General features: G+C 38.0%; 1 protein-coding gene across 3 annotated transcripts in view; it reads left to right on the forward strand.

Moving 5' to 3' along the window:
* Window positions 1-20,347, forward strand: part of CSPP1 (centrosome and spindle pole associated protein 1) — a 126,881-nt gene that overhangs the window by 62,455 nt on the left and 44,079 nt on the right. For 2 of the 3 annotated variants that reach the window (XM_011940905.1, XM_011940904.1), the window contains 2 exons: window positions 5,204-5,351; window positions 17,073-17,225. In XM_011940905.1, the coding sequence (XP_011796295.1) occupies window positions 5,204-5,351; window positions 17,073-17,225 (301 nt within the window). The remainder of the gene's footprint in view (window positions 1-5,203; window positions 5,352-17,072; window positions 17,226-20,347) is intronic. The other variant, XM_011940906.1, reaches the window with a different exon arrangement.

The raw sequence follows: 20,347 nt of genomic DNA on the forward strand, positions 1-20,347 counted from the left end.
AATTATTTAGTAGATAGTCCAATAAGGAAGTGATGAGGCCCTGAACCAGATAGGGATGTTGGGGAAGACATCTAAGAGATAATTCTCAAGTTTCATTGACAGGACTTAGATATAGGGAATGAGAAATAACAGAGGGTTTGAAGATGATTCCTAGGAGAATAATGAGGCTCTAAACCAAAATAGAGAAAACAGGAAGTAGTTCATGTTTACAGAGGAGAATAATGGATTATTTTGTAGTTTGTATATTTGCAGAGAATTTAAGAGTAACTATCAAATGTGTATGGTTCTTTGTGGGAATTCCCTTACCCTCTGAGAGGGCCCTGGGACTCTAACTTAGTTACTTTTCTATAGAATTCCACTTGGATTTCTTTAAAAAGTACTTTTGTTCAATTTTTACATGGGCAACTTTCTTGAAAGATTTTTTATTTTTTTTTTATTTTTTTTTATTTTTATTATTTTTTTTTTGAGACAGAGTCTCGCTCTGTCGCCCGAGCTGGAGTGTAGTGGCCGGATCTCAGCTCACTGCAAGCTCCGCCTCCCGGGTTTACGCCATTCTCCTGCCTCAGCCTCCGGAGTAGCTGGGACTACAGGTGCCCGCCACCTCGCCCGGCTAGTTTTTTGTATTTTTTAGTAGAGACGGGGTTTCACCGTGTTAGCCAGGATGGTCTCAATCTCCTGACCTCGTGATCCGCCCGTCTCGGCCTCCCAAAGTGCTGGGATTACAGGCTTGAGCCACCGTGCCCGGCCGAAAGATTTTTTAAATTACAGAATTACCAACATTTTTTGTATGTTAGGATTCTACAAATAAAAGACTGAATTTTAAATTCAGAATCTGTTTTTGAATGAGCATGTTAAAAACACTGACAAAACTAGATTTTTCAACGATAGAGGTCTATTTGATGTGTGTGATGACTTCTTTGGCTGTGCTGGAGCAAAAGGTTGCTTAAATTTACTGTGCATATAGTTGTGAGTTTAAAAGTGACTTTCCAAAATGTAGACACTTGTTTATTGTCTATCCGTATGTCTCTACAGAACAACCGTGTGCTTATACTTAGTGATGATAAGAATGCGTTTGTTTTTTTACTTAATACAGCTTTACAGAAATATTGCAGGTTTGGTTCCAGACCACTGCAATAAAGCAAATATCACAATGAAATGATTCACATGAATTTTTTGGTTTCCCAGTGCATGTAGAGTTAATCATTACACTATACTGTGGTCTGTTAAGGTGCAACATGTCTTAAACAAGGTACGTAAACTTAATTTAAAAATACCGTATTGCTAAAAAAAATTTAGCAAGTCATAATCCTTTTGCTGGTGGAGAGTCTTGCCTCAATATTGATGGCTGCTGACTGATCAGGGTGGCAGTTGCTGAAGATTAGATGGCTGTGGCAATTTCTTAAAATGAGACAACAGTGAAATTTGCTGCATCAGTTGACTCCTCCGTTCATAAAAGATTTCTCTAGGATATGATGCTGTTTGATACCATTTTATCCACAGTAGACCTTCTTTCAAAGTTTGGAGTCCTCTCAAAACCCTGCTGATGCTTTATCAACTTAGTTTATGTAATGTTCTAAATCTTTGTTGTCATCTCAACAATGTTCACAACATCTTCACCAAGAGGAGACTCCATCTCAAGAAACCACTTTCTTTGCTTATTTGTAAGAAGCAACTCCTCATCCATTGACATTTCATCATGAGATTGCAGCAATTCTCTCAAGTCTTCCATGCCTCACTTCTAATTCCAGTTCTCTTGCTATTTCTTCCACATCTGCAGTTACTTCTACCACTGAAGTATTGAATCTCTCAAAGTCATCCATGAGGGTTAGAGTCAACTTCTTTCAAACTTCTGATACTGTTGATATTTTCACTTCCTTCCATGACTCACAAATGTTCTTGATGGAATCTGGAATGGTAAATTCTCTCCAGAGGGCTTTCAGTTTAGATTTCCCAGATCCATCAGAGGAATTACTGTCTGTGGCAACTATAGCTTTATGAAACATATTTCCTGAACAGTAAGAATTCAGTGTCAAAATTATTCCATGAGTTAATGGGCTACAGAATGGATATTGTATTAGCAAGCATGACAACAACGTTAATCATATTGTATATCTAGCTCTTGGTTGATCAGGTGCATTGTCAATGAGCAGTAATATTTTGAAAGGAATCTCTCTCTCTTTTTTTTTTTAAGTAGTAAATATCAACAGTGGACTTAAAATACTCAGTAAACCATTCTTGAAACAGTTGTGCAGCAATCCAGGCTTTGTTGTTTCCTTTCTAGAGCACAGGCAGAGTAGATTTAGCATCATCCTTTTTTTTTTTTTTTTGAGACGGAATCTCATACTGTCGCCCAGGCTGGAGTGCGGTGGTGCGATCTCAGCTCACTGCAAGCTCTGCCTCCCAGATTCACGCCATTCTTCTGCCTCAGCCTCCCGAGTAGCTGGGACTATAGGCGTCCGCCACCACACCTGGATAATTTTTTTTTTTTTTTTTTTTTGTATTTTTAGTAGAGACAGGGTTTCACCGTGTTAGCCAGGATGGTCTCCATCTCCTGACCTCGTTATCCACCTGCCTCGGCCTCCCAGAGTGCTGGGATTACAGGCATGAGCCACCGTGCCTGGCTGATTTAACATCATTCTTAAGGGCCCTAAGGTTTTCAGAATGGTATATTAGCATTGGCTTCAACTTAAAGTCACCAGCTGCATTAGCTTCTAATGAGAGAGTCAGCCCTGTCCTTTGAAGCTTGAACCTAGACATTGACTTCTCTTTACTAGCTATGAAAGTCTTCTTTTAATACAAGGCTGTTTTGTCTCCATTGAATATCTGTTGTTTAGTGGAACCACCTTCATCAGTTATCTGAGCTAGACTTTCTGGGTAACTTGCTGCAGCTTCTCTATCAGCACTTGCTGCCTCATGTTGTACTTTTTTATTTTTATTTTGAGACATAGTCGCACTCTGTCGCCCAGCCTAGGGTGGAGTACAGTGGCATGATCTTGGCTCACTGCAACCTCGAGGGCCTCACGAGTAGCTGGGACTGCAGGCACCCACAGTCACGCCCAGCTGATTTTTTTTTCTTTTCTTTTCTTTTCTTTTTTTTTTTTGTATTTTTAGTAGAAGTGGAGTTTTGCTATGTTGGTCAGGGTGGTCTCTAACTCCTGATCTCAGGTGATCTGCCTACCTCGGCCTCCCAAAGTTTTGTGATTACAAGTGTGAGCCCGGCCCATGTTGTACTTTTATGTTATAGAGATGGCAGCTTTCCCCCAACTTCATGAACCAACCTCTGCTAACTTGCAAGTTTTCTTCTACAGCTTCCTTACTTCTCTCAGCCTTCATAGAATTGAAGAAAGTAAGGGCCTTGCTCTCGTTGGGCTTTGGCTTAAGGAAATGCTAGGCTGGTTTGATCTTCTATTTAGACCACTAAAACTTTATAACAGCAATAAGGCTGTTTCACTTTCTTATCATTCATGTGTTTACTGGAGTAGCACTTTTAATTTTCTTCAAGAATTCTTCCTGTGCATTTACAACTGGGCAAAGTATTTATTTAGCATAAGAGGCCTAGCTTTCAGCCTATCTATGCATTCGACAAGCCTTTCCCACTAAGCTTAGTCATTTCTCACTTTTGATTTAAAGTGAGAGGTGTGACTCTTTCATTCACTCAAACACTTACATGCCATTGTAGGGTTATTAATTGGCCTAATTTCAGTATTCTGTCAGGGAAAAGAGAGACCCAAGGAGAAGGAAAGAGACAGGGGAATGGCTGATTGGTAGAATAGTCAGAATACATATGACATTTATCCATTAAATTTGCCATCTTATGTGTGTGTGATTCATGGCGCCCCAAAACAATTACAATAGTAACAGTAAAGATCACCAATCACAGATCACCATAACAGATATAATAATAATTTTAAAAGTTTGAAATATTGTGAGAATTACCAAAATGTGACACAGAGACATGAAGTTAGCCCATGCTGTTGGAAAAATGTTACTGATAGACCTCCTCAGTGCAGGGTTGCCATAAACCTTCAATTTGTAAAATATGCAATGTCTGTAGCTGGGCGTGGTGGCTCACGCCTGTAATCCCAGCACTTTGGGAGGCCGAGGTGGGTGGATCACGAGGTCAGGAGATCGAGACCATCCTGGCTAACACGGTGGAACCCTGTCTCTACTAAAAATATAAAAAATAACTGGGCATGGTGGGGGGCTCCTGTAGTCCCAGCTACTCCGGAGGCTGGGGCAGGACAGTGACGTGAACCCGGGAAGCAGAGCTTGCAGTGAGCCAAGATCGTGCCACCGCACTCCAGCCTGGGTGACAGAGCGAGACTCCCGTCTCAGAAACAAAAAGAAAAAATGCGATGTCTGCAAAGCACAATAAAGTACAGCACAATAAAATGAGGTATGCCTGTATTTAAAGTTGCCAAGCATTCCCCAGAAAGCGTTGATCCTCCAACGTCAGAATTTTGGGAATAGAGTTTGCCTAGGGAAAGTAGGTCTGGTAAGGTTGAGGGTAGACTTTGTGGCTGGGCATTCCCCTTGAAAGGATAGATGAAAAAGGAACATAGGGAGATCTGATGGTCCCATGGAACTGTCAGGGTTAGAGAGGGAATGGCTCAGGTAGACACTGGGGGAGGGAAGGAGGATTTGGTTGAGTCTGAAATAGCCTTAGTGGCTAGAAAGTCATTTGGTGTATATAGAGGAACAGGGGCTATGTATTCTAGCCATTGAATTACTTTTATTTTTAATGTTATTTATTTATTTAGAGACAGTGTCTTGCATAATGTTGCCCAAGCTGAAGTGCAGGGGCACAATCTCGGCTCACTACAAACTCCACCTCCTGGGTTCAAGCAATTCTTGTTCCTCAGCCACGCAAGTAACTGGGATTACAGATGTGCGCAACCACACTCGGCTAATTTTTGTATTTTTGGTTGAGACGGGGTTTTGCGGTGTTGGCCAGGCTGGTCTTGAACTCTTGACCTTACGTGATCTGCCCACCTTGACTACCATAGGCATGAGCCACCACACCTGGCCTAAAGTATTTTTACATTGAGTATTACGTATTTGTGATTTTAACCTTTGTAGGGGAGTATACTGAAAAAAAAAATTTTTTTTCGTTTTCTAAAAAAAAAATAACATCTGGTATTACTAACTTCTTGTATTGGAATATTTGTCAGTATTTATTTTAAATATATTTTATGTTGTCAAGATTCGGGAAAGAGAAGAAAGAAGGAAGAAAGAACGTGAAGAAAAAGAAGAATATGAAGCTAAATTAGAAGCTGAAATGAGAACATATAATCCCTGGGGAAAAGGTGGAGGTGGTGCTCCTCTCAGGGATGCAAAAGGAAATCTGATAAGTATGTTATTTCCACTGACTTGTTTTTAAAATAAGCTAAATTATTTTTAACTTTTTAAAAGACTGGGGAGTAGAAAAAAATAGGAATCATAGCCTCTATAGCAAGGTATGTATGTAACTTAATGCATATGAGGTATTTTGAGAATAAATATAATAACAGAGGCTAGAAAGCATTTCTTCTCAGAATACTATTCATTTGTTTTTATTGTAAATATTTCATCCTCTGATGTTGATACAACCCAGCTGCAGAGAAAAGCTCATGTTAGTTGATAAGTTTTTACTGAAACTGGTACTTAGAATATTTTGTTTCCTTGTAAAAAATGATAAAACCCATATTACAAGTTAAAAACTAGTAAGATGTCTTAGAAATAAAGGATCTAAAACAGTTTTGGGAGGGGATTTTGTGTTTAATTTATATATGCAATATACCTGCTCATTGCAAGAATTCCTTTGAGAAAAAGAAAAGACATGATCATAGAAACTTTCTAGCAGGTTTCGTAATTTGTTGATTTATCTTTCAATTATGTACTCTCAAAAATGTTTGATCTAGTAATCACACAACAAATACTTCGAAAGAGTGGCTTTATACAACTTGTTATATACAGTTGTCTGTTGGTAACCGTGGAACATTGGTTCCAGGATCTCCTGTGAATACCCAAATCCATAGATGCTCAAGTTCCTGATATAAGATTGGTAAAGCGTTTGCATATAACCTACACATATCCTCCTGTATACTTTAAATCATCTCTAGATTACTTGTAATACCTAATACAGTGAAAATGCTATGTGAATAGTTGTGATCTTGTATTAATTAGAGAATAATGACAAGAAAAATACTTTTTACATGTTCAGCACAGATGCAAGCCTCCATTTTTTTGTTTTTTAATGTTTTTGAATTGTGGTTGATTGAATCCACAGATGTGGAACCTGCAGTTACAAAGGGCTGTTGTATATATTAGGATGGTCTCTGTTTAATGTTTAGTTAAGCAGAATAAAAGTAGATCAAAGATACACATTTCATGTTCTTTAGGTATTATATATTGTAGGAATAGATGAGTGATAGAATCGAAAGATTGGATGTTGAGTTAGAATTCTTACGTATTATGCCTTTGCTTCTTTGTTATTTTAAAAAGATATATTTGGGCCGGGCACGGTGGCTCAAGCCTGTAATCCCAGCACTTTGGGAGGCAGAGGTGGGCGGATCATGAGGTCAGGAGATCGAGACTATCCTGGCTATCATGGTGAAACCCCGTCTCTACTAAAAAATACAAAAATCTAGCCAGGTGAGGTGGCGGGCGCCTGTAGTCCCAGCTACTTGGGAGGCTGAGGTAGGAGAATGGCATAAACCCGGGAGGCGGAGCTTGCAGTGAGCTGAGATCTGGCCACTGCACTCCAGCCTGGGCAACAGAGCGAGACTCCGTCTCAAAAAAAAAAAAAAAAAAAGATATATTTGAGGCCCACTTTAATTTACTTTAATTAATTAATTTTTTTGAGACAGAGTTTCACTCTGTCACCCAGGCTGGAATGCAACGGCACCATCTTGGCTCACTGCAACCTCTGCCTCCCAGGTTGAAGCAATTCTCCTGCTTCAACCTCCCAAGTAACTGGGATTTATAGGCATGCATCATCATGCCCGGCTAATTTTTGTGTTTTTATTAGAGATGGGGTTTCACCGTGTTGGTCAGGCTGGTCTCAAACTCCTGACCTCAGGTATTCCACCCACCTCAGCCTCCCAAAGTGCTGGGAATACAGGTGTGAGCCACCATGCCTGGCCTACTTTAATTTTAATAGGTCTTTCTTTTCTTCCCAAAAGATTTGTTCCTTTCCTATCTTCACCTCATGAATAATTTTCTCACAGTTTTGAAAGAATGGCATTCTTATTACTTACTTTATCGATGAAATGATTTTAGATGATGCCTAGCTGACATTTCTTATTTTAATAGATAAGTGTTTACTTGAAAATATATTAGAAAAACACAAGTTTTCCATTTATGAATAGTGCTATAATATTTTCTTTTAAACTACAGGTATTAAAGTGAAGGTATTAGTCCAGGCATTTAATGGAAAGTGCTGTAATAAACCCAAATTCTTAGAAGCTTAAGGCCTCTCTTGTTAGGCATCCATTGTTGTCCCACTCTGATGCTGTTTGGGTGGTTCTTCTCCAAGAAGTTACTCAGGGATCCATTGTTTCATTCCTTCATTTTAGAATCCTTTTCTTCTTGTCCAGGGACAAATTGAGGATTTTGTTGGGGCCTGGCCTGGATGTGGAGGAAGATCACTTTTGCCTTCATTCCATTGTTCAGACCTAGTTATAGGGTCTAACCTAACGGCTTGGGAGGCTGGGAAGTGTAACTTTCTTTATGCTCAGGAGAAGGGCATGGAATTAATAGCCATATGGGCAATCTTTGCTACAGTAAATTTAAATTATAAATTGATAGAAATATATTAGTTACCATGAAAAATGTGCTTAACTGAGTGAAACATTGGAAAACATTGGGATAGAGCAGTTTTCTAAAATCTTACCTCTAAGATTATTTCTAGTTCAAACAATACAATTATGGTGTTCTGTATGCCTTTAATTGGTGGAAGTGAGTAGGATAAATTTGGGTTATTGAGTTATAAAACATTATTTTAGAATTGCTTGACCTAATGAGCATGGAGAAAATGTTTCTTAGATTTCAATTTTTAATATTAATGTTTAGTTGGCTTATTTAATGCTGTCTTCATGCCATGAAATAGAAAAGGCATACTATTTTATCAAATACAGTATAACTCAATGATATTTTCAAAGCAAGTAAACTCATCACTTAAAAAGAGTATCAGTTTATTTTGTATGTGGATGCTACATTTTATTTTTATTTTTATTTTTTGAGATGGAGTTTCGCTCTTTTACCCAGGCTGGAGTGCAATGGTGCAATCTCAATTCACTGCAACCTCCGCCTCCCGGGTTCAAGCAGTTCTCCTGCCTCAGCCTCCTGAGTAGCTGGGATTACAGGCATGTTCCACCATGCCCGCCTAATTTTGTGTATTTAGTAAAGATGGGGTTTCACCATGTTGGTGGTCTTGAACTCCTGACCTGAGGTGATCCATCCACCTCGGCTTCCCAAAGTACTAGGATTACGGACATGAGCAATTGCACCCAGTGTAGCTACTACATTTTAGAGAAGGCGGGAAAGTTACATTTGAAATATGTAGTATAGAGCCTAGTGATGACTAAGACCATATCATTATCTTGGCTAACTTTAATTCTGCTGCTGACTTTTCTAATTACTCCTGTTGTTCTTTTTTTGATCTTTTATTCCAAAGAAATTAATAAAATTGAATCTTAACCCTTATCTTACCTCTCTAAGAATACCTCTTTATAAGCCATAGTAGTTATTAATGAAATATAAAAATGTGTTATTCATGCAACTGTAAGATAGTGTCGCCCCTTTTAAAGTAAATACTTCTCAGTTTAATTATTTGTACAGTACTTTATTCTGTTATTCTCAGTTCTCTATTCATTAAAGTTCTTTATTCAGGTTTTTATTTGAAACTTTACATGAAACTGTCCATGTCAAATGTTAAAACATATACACCAAAAGAAAAATGTCAATAAAAATAAATTAAATGATAAAATTAAAAACCACTTTGAAAGATGGTATCTCATAGTTCCAGTTGATTAAAAGGATGATTAGTTAGTCAGTTCTTTTACTTACTTGTCCACCCATGCCAATCTATGATCTCCTTTCTGGCATGAAAATATTGCCTTTTTTCTGACATTTGTATTTTAGCATAGTGTTTGTGAGATTCATCCATGTTGTTGCATATGTCAGTAGCTTTTTTTTTTTTTTTTATTACTGAATAGTATTGCATTGTCTGGAGGTACCACAGCTGTTTATCCATTTAGCAGTTGATGGATATGTGGGCTGTTTACAGTTCAAGGCTATTATAAATAAAGCTGTTAGAAACATTCACTTACAGATCTTTGTGTGAACATAAATTTTTCTTCGCCCAGGCTGGAGTGCAGTGGCCGGATCTCAGCTCACTGCAAGCTCCGCCTCCCGGGTTCCCGCCATTCTCCTGCCTCAGCCTCCGGAGTAGCTGGGACTACAGGCGTCCGCTACCTCGCCCGGCTAGTTTTTTGTATGTTTTTAGTAGAGACGGGGTTTCACCGTGTTAGCGAGGATGGTCTCGATCTCCTGACCTCGTGATCCGCCCATCTCTGCCTCCCAAAGTGCTGGGATTACAGGCTTGAGCCACCGCGCCTGGCTATAAATTTTTATTTCTTTTGGGTAAGTGCCTAGGAGTAGAATTGCTGGGTTGAATAGTAAGTGTTTAACTTTGTAAGAAACTGCCAGAACATTCTCCAATTTTGTTGTGTCATTTTGCATTCCTGTCAGAAAAGTATGAGGTTTCTAGTTGCTCTGAATTTTCATCAAAACTTGAAATTATGCATCTTTAAGCTTTTATTTTATTGAAAGTGCAGTGATGCCTCATTTAAAAAAAACATTTTCTATTGTGAAATTAAGACCTAAAAGAGTTGCAAAGATGGTGTAAAGAGTATCCTTCACCTTGTTTCCTGTGATGTTAACATCTTAGATAATCATGGCACAATGATCAAAACTAGAAATTAACCTAGATACAGTGCTGATAATTAAGTTACATACCTTGTTCAAATTTTACCCGTTTTTTGTTGTTGTTGTTTTTCCTAATGTCCTTATTCTATTTTAGGCTGTAGTCCAGGATCCTATAATGCGTTTAGTTCATGTCTCTTTAGTCTCCTCCAATCCGTGAGATTCCTCTTTCTCAATCTCTCTGTCTCTTTCTCTCTCTGTTCCATTGCTCTATATGTCTATCCTTTTGCCCATATCAGAGTCTCTTGATTACTATAGCTTTGTAGTAACTTTTGAAATTGAAAAGTGTGAGTCCTCCAGCTTTGTTCTTTTTTTTCAAGAATTTTTTTTGAGATAAGAGTCTCCCCCTGTTGTCCAGGCTGGAGTACAGTGGCGCGATCTCGGCTCACTGCTAGCTCCACCTCCCGGGTTCACACCATTCTCCTGCCTCCGCCTCCTGAGTAGCTGGGACTACAGGAGCCCGGCACCACGTCCGGCTAATTTTTTGTATTTGTAGTAGAGACGGGGTTTCACCATGTTAGCTAGGATGGTCTCAATCTCCTGACCTCGTGATCTGCCCGCCTAGTCCTCCCAAAGTGCTGGGATTACAGGTGTGAGCTGCTGTGCCCAGCCGTTTCAAGATCTTTTGACAACTCAACTTCTTTGCATATTTTACTATCACTATAGTAATATAGTAATATTATTATTTAGTAATAAGTTATAGTAAGTGAATAATAAGTTATAGTAAGTAATTATTACTATTATTATTACTTTGTCATGTCAAGCATGGTGGCATTTTCATTGGGATTCCGTTGACTGTATAGATAATATTGGGACAGCCAGCATCTTAATAACATTGAGCCTCTTGATCCATGAGTGGGCTGTGTATATCCATTTATTGCTTCTAGTTAATTTCTCTCAGCAATATTTTGTAGTTTTTGGTGGCAGATCTTGGGTGTATGTTGTTATTTCCCTAAATATTTCATGTGGTTTGAAGCTATTTTAAAATGTTACACTAAAAAATTTTTAATTCATTTGTTCGTTGATGGTCTATAGAAATACAGGTAAATTTTGTATATTTACAGATACACAGACTGTAGTCTGTGTGCTTGCTGTTGTCTGTAGTCTGTGTGGTTGCTAAGCTCACTTGTTAGTTTTAGTAGTTTTTTGTAGATTCTTTGATTTTTAATGTAGGCAATCATAGCATCTGTCAGTAGAGTTAGTTTTACTTATTTCTTTCCAATGTGATGCCTTCTATTTATTTTAATTGCCTTTTGCACTGTTTAAGAACTCCAGTACAGTGTTTAGAAATCATGAGCACAGACATCTTTGTCTTGTCTCTGATTTCAGATGAAAAGCAATCTTTCACCATTAAGTTAGCTGTCGGCTTTTGGTCAATTTTTCTTTTATCCCATTGAGGATTTTCTATTCCTTGTTTGCTTAGAGGTTTCATTGTGAGTGTATGTTGAATTTTGTCAGGTGCTTTTCTGCATCTATTGATATCATAACGTGGTTTCTTTACCCTTCTGATATGTGATAAATTACATTGATTGGTTTTTGAATGTTCAGTGGATCTTGCATTCCTGGGAAAAACCAAGCTATATTATTGTCTTTTATACATCTGATAGAATTTGATTTGCTAGTATTTTGTCAGAGATGTTTGCATCTAGGCTCATAAGATATTCTGGTTTTTATTGCTTTATAATGTTGTCTGGTTTTGGTATCAGGGTAATTCTGGCCTGATAACATGAACTGGGAAATGTTTTTTCTTTTGCTTTTGTTTGTTTGTTTGTTTGTTTTTTGAGACAGAGTCTTGCTCTGTCGCAGAAGCTGGAGTACAGTGACATAATCACAGCTCCCTGCAGCCTCAACCTCCTGGGCTGAAGCAATTCTGTCACCTTAACTTCCTGAGTAGCTGGGACTACAGGCATGTGCCACCATACCTGGCTAATTTTTTTTATTTTTTGTAGAAACAGGGTCTCACTATGTTTATGTTGCCTAGGTTGGTCTCGAACTCCTGAGCTCAAGTGATGCTCCCACCTTGGCCTCCCAAAGTGCTGGGAATACATAGGTGTGAGCCACTTTGCCTAGCTGGGAAATGTTTTTTCTGTGTTTAGAATTTACCAGTGAAGGCTGGGTGTGTTGGCTCACGCCTGTAATCCCAGCACTTTGGGAGGCTGAGGCAGGTGGATCACAGGGTCAAGAGATCGAGACATCCTGGCCAACACGGTGAAACCCTATCTCTACTAAAAATACAAAAATTAGCTGTGTGTGGTGATGTGGTCCTGTAGTCCCAGCTACTGGGTAGGCTGAGGCAGGAGAATCATTTGAACCCAGGACGTGGAGATTGCAGTGAGCCAAGATTGTACCACTGCATGACAGAGCGGGACTCCATCTCAAAAAAAAAAAAAAAAAAAAAAACATTCACCAGTGAAGCCATCTGGGTGGGGAATTTTCTTTTTGGGAAAGTTTTAAACTGTGAATTCACTTTATTTAATAGATAAAGAGATATTCAGTTTATTTCTTATGTGAGCTTTGGTCATTTGAATCATTCAAGGAAATTATTCATTTTTTAAATTTATTGTCATAATGTTGTTCATAATATTTCTTTTTTATTCTGGTGTTAGTAGGATCTCTGGTGATGGCTCCTCATTCATTCCTGATATTTGTAATTTGTATATTCTCTTAATCTGGCTGGCTGGATGTTTATCAACTTTATGGATCTTTTCGTAGAATCAGCTGTAATTTTTCATTGAGTTTTTTTCTCCGCTTTTTTTCTTGTTTCAGTGATTTTGCTCTTATCTTTACTGTTTGATCCTTTAGTTTGCTTTGTGCTTACTTTTCTCCCTTTTCTAATTTCTTTTTTTTTTTTTTTGAGATAGAGTCTCATTGTGTTGCCCAAGCTGGAGCGCAGTGGCGCAATTTTGACTCACTGCAACTTCCGCCTTCTGGATTCAGGTGATTCTCCTGCCTCAGCCTCCCAAGTAGCTGGGACTACAGGTGCATGCACTGCACCTGGCTAATTTTTGTATTGTTAGTAGAGACGGGGTTTCACCATACTGGCCAGGCTGGTCTCGAACTCCTGACCTTGTGATCTGCCCGCCTCCGCCTCCCAAAGTGCTGGGATTACAGGCGTGAGCCACCATGCCCAGTCCCCTTTTCTAATTTTTTAATGTTGATGCTTAGATTATGATTTGAGACCTTACTTGTTTTCTGTGCATTGAAGTATGCTACACATTTCCCTCTGAGTACTGTTTTAGCTGTATGTCACAAATTTTGGTGTTTTATGTTTTAATTTTCGTTCAGTTTTCTGATTTTCTTTGTGACTTTTCTTTAACCCCCGTTAGTTATTTGGAAGTGGACTTAAAAAGTTTCCAAGTATCAGGGGATTTTCCAGAGAGCTTTCTTTTATTCAGTTCTAGTTTGTATTCTGTTTTAGTAAGAGAATATACGTTTCTGTTTTTTTGTTTGTTTGTTTGTTTGTTTTGAGACAAGGTCTCACTCTGTCTCCCAGGCTATAATGCAGTGGCACGATCAGGCCTCACTGCAGTCTCAACCTCCCTGGCTCAAGTGATCTTCCCACTTGAGCCCCCCCAGTAGCAAGGATTGCAGGCACATGCCACCATGCCCAGCTAATTACAAAAGTGTCTTTAGAGACAGGGTCTCACTGTGTGACCCATCTGGTCTCAAACTCCTGGCCTCAAATGATCCTCCCACCTCAGCCTCCCCAAGTGTTGAGATTACAGGCATGAGCCTCTGCACCCAGCTGGAGAGAATATACTTTTAATGACTAAAGTGTTTTTAAGTTTGTGAGATTTATTTTATGAGCCATCAGTTAGAATTTTACTCTATAGGTAAGTGTATGTATTTTAAATTACGTTAATTTTGAAATATGTATTGTTAGTAGTGCTAGTGTTGGGAATTTTGCTTAGCTGTCTGAATTAAGTCATTATAAAAGAGTTTCTGTGTCAGCCATGAATTGCTGAATAATCCTGGGTTTATAGTAACATTTAACATATCTTAGCCCTTCACAAAATATATTTTGGTATGTATTTTCCATCAAAGTATAAAGAGTAGCAGCTAACTTGTGAAGTTAATTAAAATTAATTTTTTTATAATGAGCTAATTCACTCAGTGAGGAGCACATAAGTGCTCTTAATTTTATATTGAATGTTATGATGATTTACATTTAAAATGAAGTCCTGTCTTTGCAGTTGACAAGTTACGCTCTTGACCAAAGTGCCTTTTTTAATTTTCATTTTTTAGCTGATTTCAAATCATTTGTGTTACCATCTCACAGAAAGACGGAAAAGGAGTGGCCAGTTGCCAAATCATTTTTCCCAATAAAAAGCAATATGGATTTGGTTTGCTTGCTAACTCTGATAGTCTTAACTCTTAATAATTACGTACTCTGATGAAATTAATTTTCTCTTAATATAAATATGTTGAATATTATTCCACTGGAGAAGTCCACATATAATCACAACAGTAAATTATAATGTGTTATTGAAGTTTTCTTACGTATAGGATATCTCCTAATGTATGGTTTGTGTAGGTGACTATCAAACTAAGATTGCATTCCCTAAGCACTCGCTAGTTTGGCAACACAGCTGTAGATTATTTCAAGAATGTCTATCTGCCTTGCCAGTCCTTGGCACTTGGGAATTTTCTTGCGGTCACCTTTTTCTGTGGTTTCACCCACTCCTTTCTCTTTGCATTTTTTCTATTTATTTCTTCTTTCTACCTCTGAACATGCTTAGGTCACTTGTATTAAAACACAAACAAATGCTTCCTTTACCATATGAAATACATTCAAAAAGTAGTCCATGCTTGTTGCTGTCACTTCTTAACCACCCTCTTATCGGCTATTTTTCTATAATATAACATCTAGCTTGTACCCCCTGCCTACCACTCCCCCATGCCACATTGTCAACAAAAAGCCTTATGCCCTAATTTCAATTTAATGATTTTTACTCAGCTTTTATCTTCTTTGAACTGGCTTGACAGTTCCTTTTTTTCCCCGAGTCTTTTGTATCCTTTGAGATGCTGTCCAAACTTCAGCTAATATTTATTGGATGTGCGTTATGAGCCAGAGTTAGACTCTGGTAGGTTTGTGAGCATTATCTTTCTTCTAAGGACTGTCATCTGACCTTGTGTGTTTCTCATACCTTCATCCATTCTCTTCCATGTCATCTCTTTTACTCCTGTGTTACTCTTTATGTCTTCCCTAGAGATTGATCTTTAAATATTTTTCTTTGTCCTCAACCATTTTTATTTTTATTTTTTTGAGACAGAGTCTCACTGTGTCGTCCAGTCTGGAGTGCAGTGGTGTAATTTTGACTCACTGCAACCTGCACCTCCCGGGCTTAAGTGATCCTCCCACCTCAGCCCCCCAAGTAGCTGGGACTACAGTTGCATGCCCTCATGCCCAGCTAATTTTTGTATTTTCAGTGGAAATGGAATTTCACCATGTTGCCCAGGCTGGTCTTGAACTCCTGAGCTCAAGTGATCCACCCTCCTTGGCCTCCCAAAGTGCTGGGATTATAGGCATGAGCCACCACACCCGGCCAGACTAATACATTAATCCCACTTCTGTAACAACCAGAACTGCCTCCATTACCTTCTACAGAACAAAATTGAGAGCCATTGGCATGTGTTTTAGAATATTCCAGAGTACGTATCCATTCTGTGGTTTCCAGTCTTACTTGCCATTGCTCTATTATATGTGCTTTATGCTCTAGTCTAGCTGGACGGCTTTAATGTTGCCAGAACACTCTTCATGTTTTACCTGCTTGGAGTGCTTTCTCACATTGTTGTACTTCTCTATTATGCTTCCCTATTTATCTTCATCTGTGAAGCTCCTATACATTTTCCAAGTCCAAGCTGCCCTAAATATTGTAACAAGGTGAACCTTCCTGATTCTGAACTCCCATTCTCTTTTGTAACATTTACGTATTGCTTGCCATGTTCTATCTGGAATTCTAATTGTGATTCATGTTCAAAATGTGTTCTTGAACATAACAGGCTTCCTGATAAATACTTCTTATATCCAGGTTTAAGTTCACTTTCAGTGCTGCCATACTGTTCCAGTTTTTTGGTTTGTTTGTTTTATGGAAAACAGCTACTTTTTATTTTATTAAAGCTTTGAGTTCTGTAATCATTCAGTTCTGTTTTTGAGATTGGTTGTTTGACCCAATTCTAGGTGCTCAAGATTTTTGCTGTGTGTATTCGATATCTGTTCTATGTAAAGAATTAACCCAAAACTTGGTGTTTTAGCACGATAAACATTTATTATCTTGCGGCTCTGAGGGTTAGAAATTTGTGAGTGGTTTAGCTGGGTGGTTCTGTCTCAGGCTCCCTCATAATGTTGGAGTCCAAGGTGTTGACCATGGCAGTAGTCATCTGAGGCTTGATGGGGACTGTAAGATTCATTTTCAATATGGCTCCCTCACATGGCTCAGGAAGCCTTAGTTCCTTGTCATATGGGCCTTTCCATAGGGCTCCCTTAGTGTACTTATGATATGGCAGTTGGCTTTCTTCAGAGCGAATGATCCATAGATAAGCAAGGTGGAAATAATTTCTTTTATGAGATAGCCTCAGAAGTCATATACTGTTGTTTCTGCGACATGCTGGTCATAAGAAGTGAGTTATTAACTCTGAACACCACTGAAGGGGAATGGAATTTAGCTTTACCCTTTGAGGGAGGATTGCCAAGTAATTTGTGAATATATTTTAAAACGCCACTCCACATGATTATATGTTATTAGGAGACCGATGACAGGTAAATTTCACTATGAGTTGTTTTAAATTATTGCTGTATTTTTTCTATGTTAAAGAAATTCTAAGTTCCGAAGTAACATAGATACTGGTAATACGGTTTTTATGTTTTGTTAAAGATTTATGTATCCTTATCTGCCAATTGAGATTATTTTAAAGGGTTATTTTTTGAAAATCTTAAAAGTTTTTATAATTTTGTTTCTCTTTTCAGGGCACCAACATATCATTGAATTATTCCCAACGTTGTCCTATTGTTTTTCTTTCTGACTCCCTATTTTAAGAAAATACATTTTGCATGCCAATTATAGAAATGTGTTTATTGAAATAAATGGCTTATTTTTTCCTCTCAGCCGATTTGAATAGGATGCACAGACAAAATATAGATGCCTACCATAACCCAGATGCAAGAACATATGAAGATAAAAGGGCTGTTCTATCTCTAGACCCAAATTTAGCCACTTCAAATGCTGAGAACCTAGAAGATGCTGCAAATAAAAGCTCAGGTTTTTAATCACTTTTTTTTTTTTTTTAACAATTCTGAAATTGTTCAGTAACATTTATGTTCTTTGACTAAGTTCTTCTTACTGGGATCTTGAGAACTTGGCTGCTCTGATACAGGAAGCATAACACACGATTCATAAACTACCTTTTCTTCATAGTTACTTTGAAAAAAGGGTGAATGGGGAAAGGTTACTTCTTAGTACTGTGTTTCTTCTCAGCTTTGTAACTTGCTATGTATCCTTTAGCTGCTGCTAACATTTTTATTTTGCTAGTGGGGGACATTTCTTAAAATCACACACTCTTTTTACACACATACACAATTTGCATCTTATATCCATAGCTGTTTGAATTAGTGAAAAAGTGTCATTGGGATATGATAAATTGTACAGGGAAGTTCATTTTTTGCTTGTTTTAGTAATCATTTACCCTCCCTTGTAAAACAACAGTGTACAAAGAAATGAAGCAAAGTGGGTTTTTTTGGTTGGTTTGTTTGTTTGTTTTTTTGAGACGGGGTCTCACTTTGTTACCCAGGCTGGAGTGCAGTGGCGTAATCTCAGCTCACTGCAGCCTCCATCTCCCGGGTTCAAGCAGTTCTCTACCTCAGCCTCCCGTGTAGCTGGGATTACAGGTGCCTGCCACCACGCCTGGCTAATTTTTGTATTTTTAGTAGAGGTGGGGTTTCACCATCTTGACCAGGCTAGTCTTGAACTCCTGACCTCGTGATCCATCCGCCTCCGCCTCCCAAAGTGTTGGGATTACAGGCGTGAGCCACCGCCTGGTTACATGCCTCTTAACTACTTATCTTTGATTTACGATTAATATCCTTTAATCAAAAATTCTGTAAGATGAAAATTATTCAATATCTTTTTTATGACATACCAGGAAAAGTTGTCAAGTATATGTTAAATTGTGTTATATATTTAAAAATAAAGTTTAATACACTACCTCACGCTATATTTTGATGCCTATAAAACTGGCCATTTATTCATTACAAAATTTGACTTTGTGCTTTCACAGAACTTTTGATTTTAGACTAGAAAAAACCTTTTCATTAGGAAGTTCTAAAATATTTGTGACTGATCATCAGTCTTTTTTGTTTTTGACCCTTATTTTTGGCTAAACAGATAAGTGAAATGGGGAGCTGTGATTAGAGTCATACCCCTGCATCTTTCAAGGTTTTGATGGTGGCACACGTATCTGTAGCCTTTTTGAACACTTTAAGAGATGGATTATTTACTGTTTTCATGGGCAACTTGTACCAGTGTTTTCTTATTATGAGAAAATGCTTTATTTGTTCTACAATAGATTTTATTGGATCCAGTTTTGATTTTTAGAGCACTAAAATTGGAACCTTTGATTTTGACAATATTATTGATTTGGCTCTTTTAATTTATAATAGTGTGTAGTAAGAACATCAAAACACCTTTTCATATTATTGCTGCTAAGAGAGAATTTTGACTTCTTTCTGATATTTTTCTCATTTGCTGCTGCTTCTAGTAGTCTGTATTGAGATCTCAGTGCCATAAAGAGTCTTTCTCTACCCTTTTTTTCCATAGCTGGTATTGTTTGTAGTTCTGCCTCAGCCTAGAACTTTCTCTATCTTAGTAATAACACTTTTTAGCCATCTGGCTTTGCACACCAAGCAAAGACACCAGAAAATCATCAATTTCCATGACCCCTTCCGAAAAGCATAAGCCTGATGATTAAACACGCACAGCAAAATTTGTTGCCTATAACCTTTCTGTACTACTGCCAGGTTCTTATGCTGATATTGTTGCCAGGATGTTCTGTTTAAGAATTGAATTAAAAAAACCATAAAATGTTTAAAACTTCCCTTTTTTGTGAATTGAAATTCCTTGAGTTAGACTTTCCTTCCCTAAGAATTAATTAATTGGCTGGGCACAGTGGCTCATGCCTGTAATCCCAGCACTTTGGGAGGCCCCGAGGCGGGTGGGTCATGAGGTCAGGAGATCGAGACCTTCCTGGCCTACATGGTGAAACCCTGTCTCTACTAAAAATACAAAAATTAGCTGGGCGTGGTGGCACGCACCTGTAATCCCAGCTACTTCGGAGACTGAGGCAGGAGAATTGCTTGAATCTGGGAATAGGAGGTTGCAGTGAGCTGAGATCATGCCACCATACTCCAGCCTGGTGACAGGGCGAGACTCTATCTCAAAGAAAAAAAGAAAGAATTAATTAATCTAAAATAAACTTTCTCAATGCAAGAAATGATTCAAATCTACCTAATTTTGTGCTATGCCATATATATATATATATATATATATATGAGTGCGTGTGTGTATGTATGTACACACAGACACACATATCTTTGCATATATGTAGCATTTGACATTTTAAAAGCCTGAAGGAACTTGAATATAGCTGAAAATTGAATGTTACATGTGTTTAAGTTTCCTTATCCTCTAATATTTTATCTTCATTAGGTTTGTTTCTGATGCCCTTTATAATGTTCATTATTTTTTCTTTTACTTTATGGTTTTTAGATGAGCTGTGGCTTATGAAGTCTAATACAAATATGGCTTAAATTTATTTTTTTGGCTTATTATCGTGCCAAGATACATTTCTGCTTTCTTTGTATATAGCAAGTGTTTCGCTCTGGTTTTCCTTTTATAGTTTATTCATTTATAAAAGGACTTCTCTTGTCTGTCTCTAATAATATTTCTTCTCTAATTGCCCCAAAGGTTTAGAATAGGAGTGAGCATCATGGTGAAACATGCTACTCAAGTTTGTTTCCACCACAGCATAAAATTTAAAATAGCCTTCAAGGTGTTTTCAGTAGGAAAATTTTCTAGTGGAAAAAAGTATTCATAATGTTTAAGTATTGATTTGGCTTTCTGCCAGTCTGTTCAAATAAGCATTAATAAATTTAAATACAAAAGCAAAATAGACCTGAGTGGTACCTGAACTGCAAAGCAGTTTGCCTATACAAAACTGCATGCGAGAAATACATGCTTTAGGTTGGGCGTAGTGGCTCATGCCCGTACTCCCAGCACTGTTGGAGGCCAAGGTGGGCGGATCATCTGAGGTCAGGAGTTAGAGACCAGCCTGGCCAACATGATGAAATCCTGTCTCTACTAAAAATACAAAAAAAAAAAAAAAAATT

This window comes from Colobus angolensis, unplaced genomic scaffold, assembly GCF_000951035.1.
Source record: "Colobus angolensis palliatus isolate OR3802 unplaced genomic scaffold, Cang.pa_1.0 Scaffold194, whole genome shotgun sequence".
NCBI lineage: Eukaryota > Metazoa > Chordata > Mammalia > Primates > Cercopithecidae > Colobus > Colobus angolensis.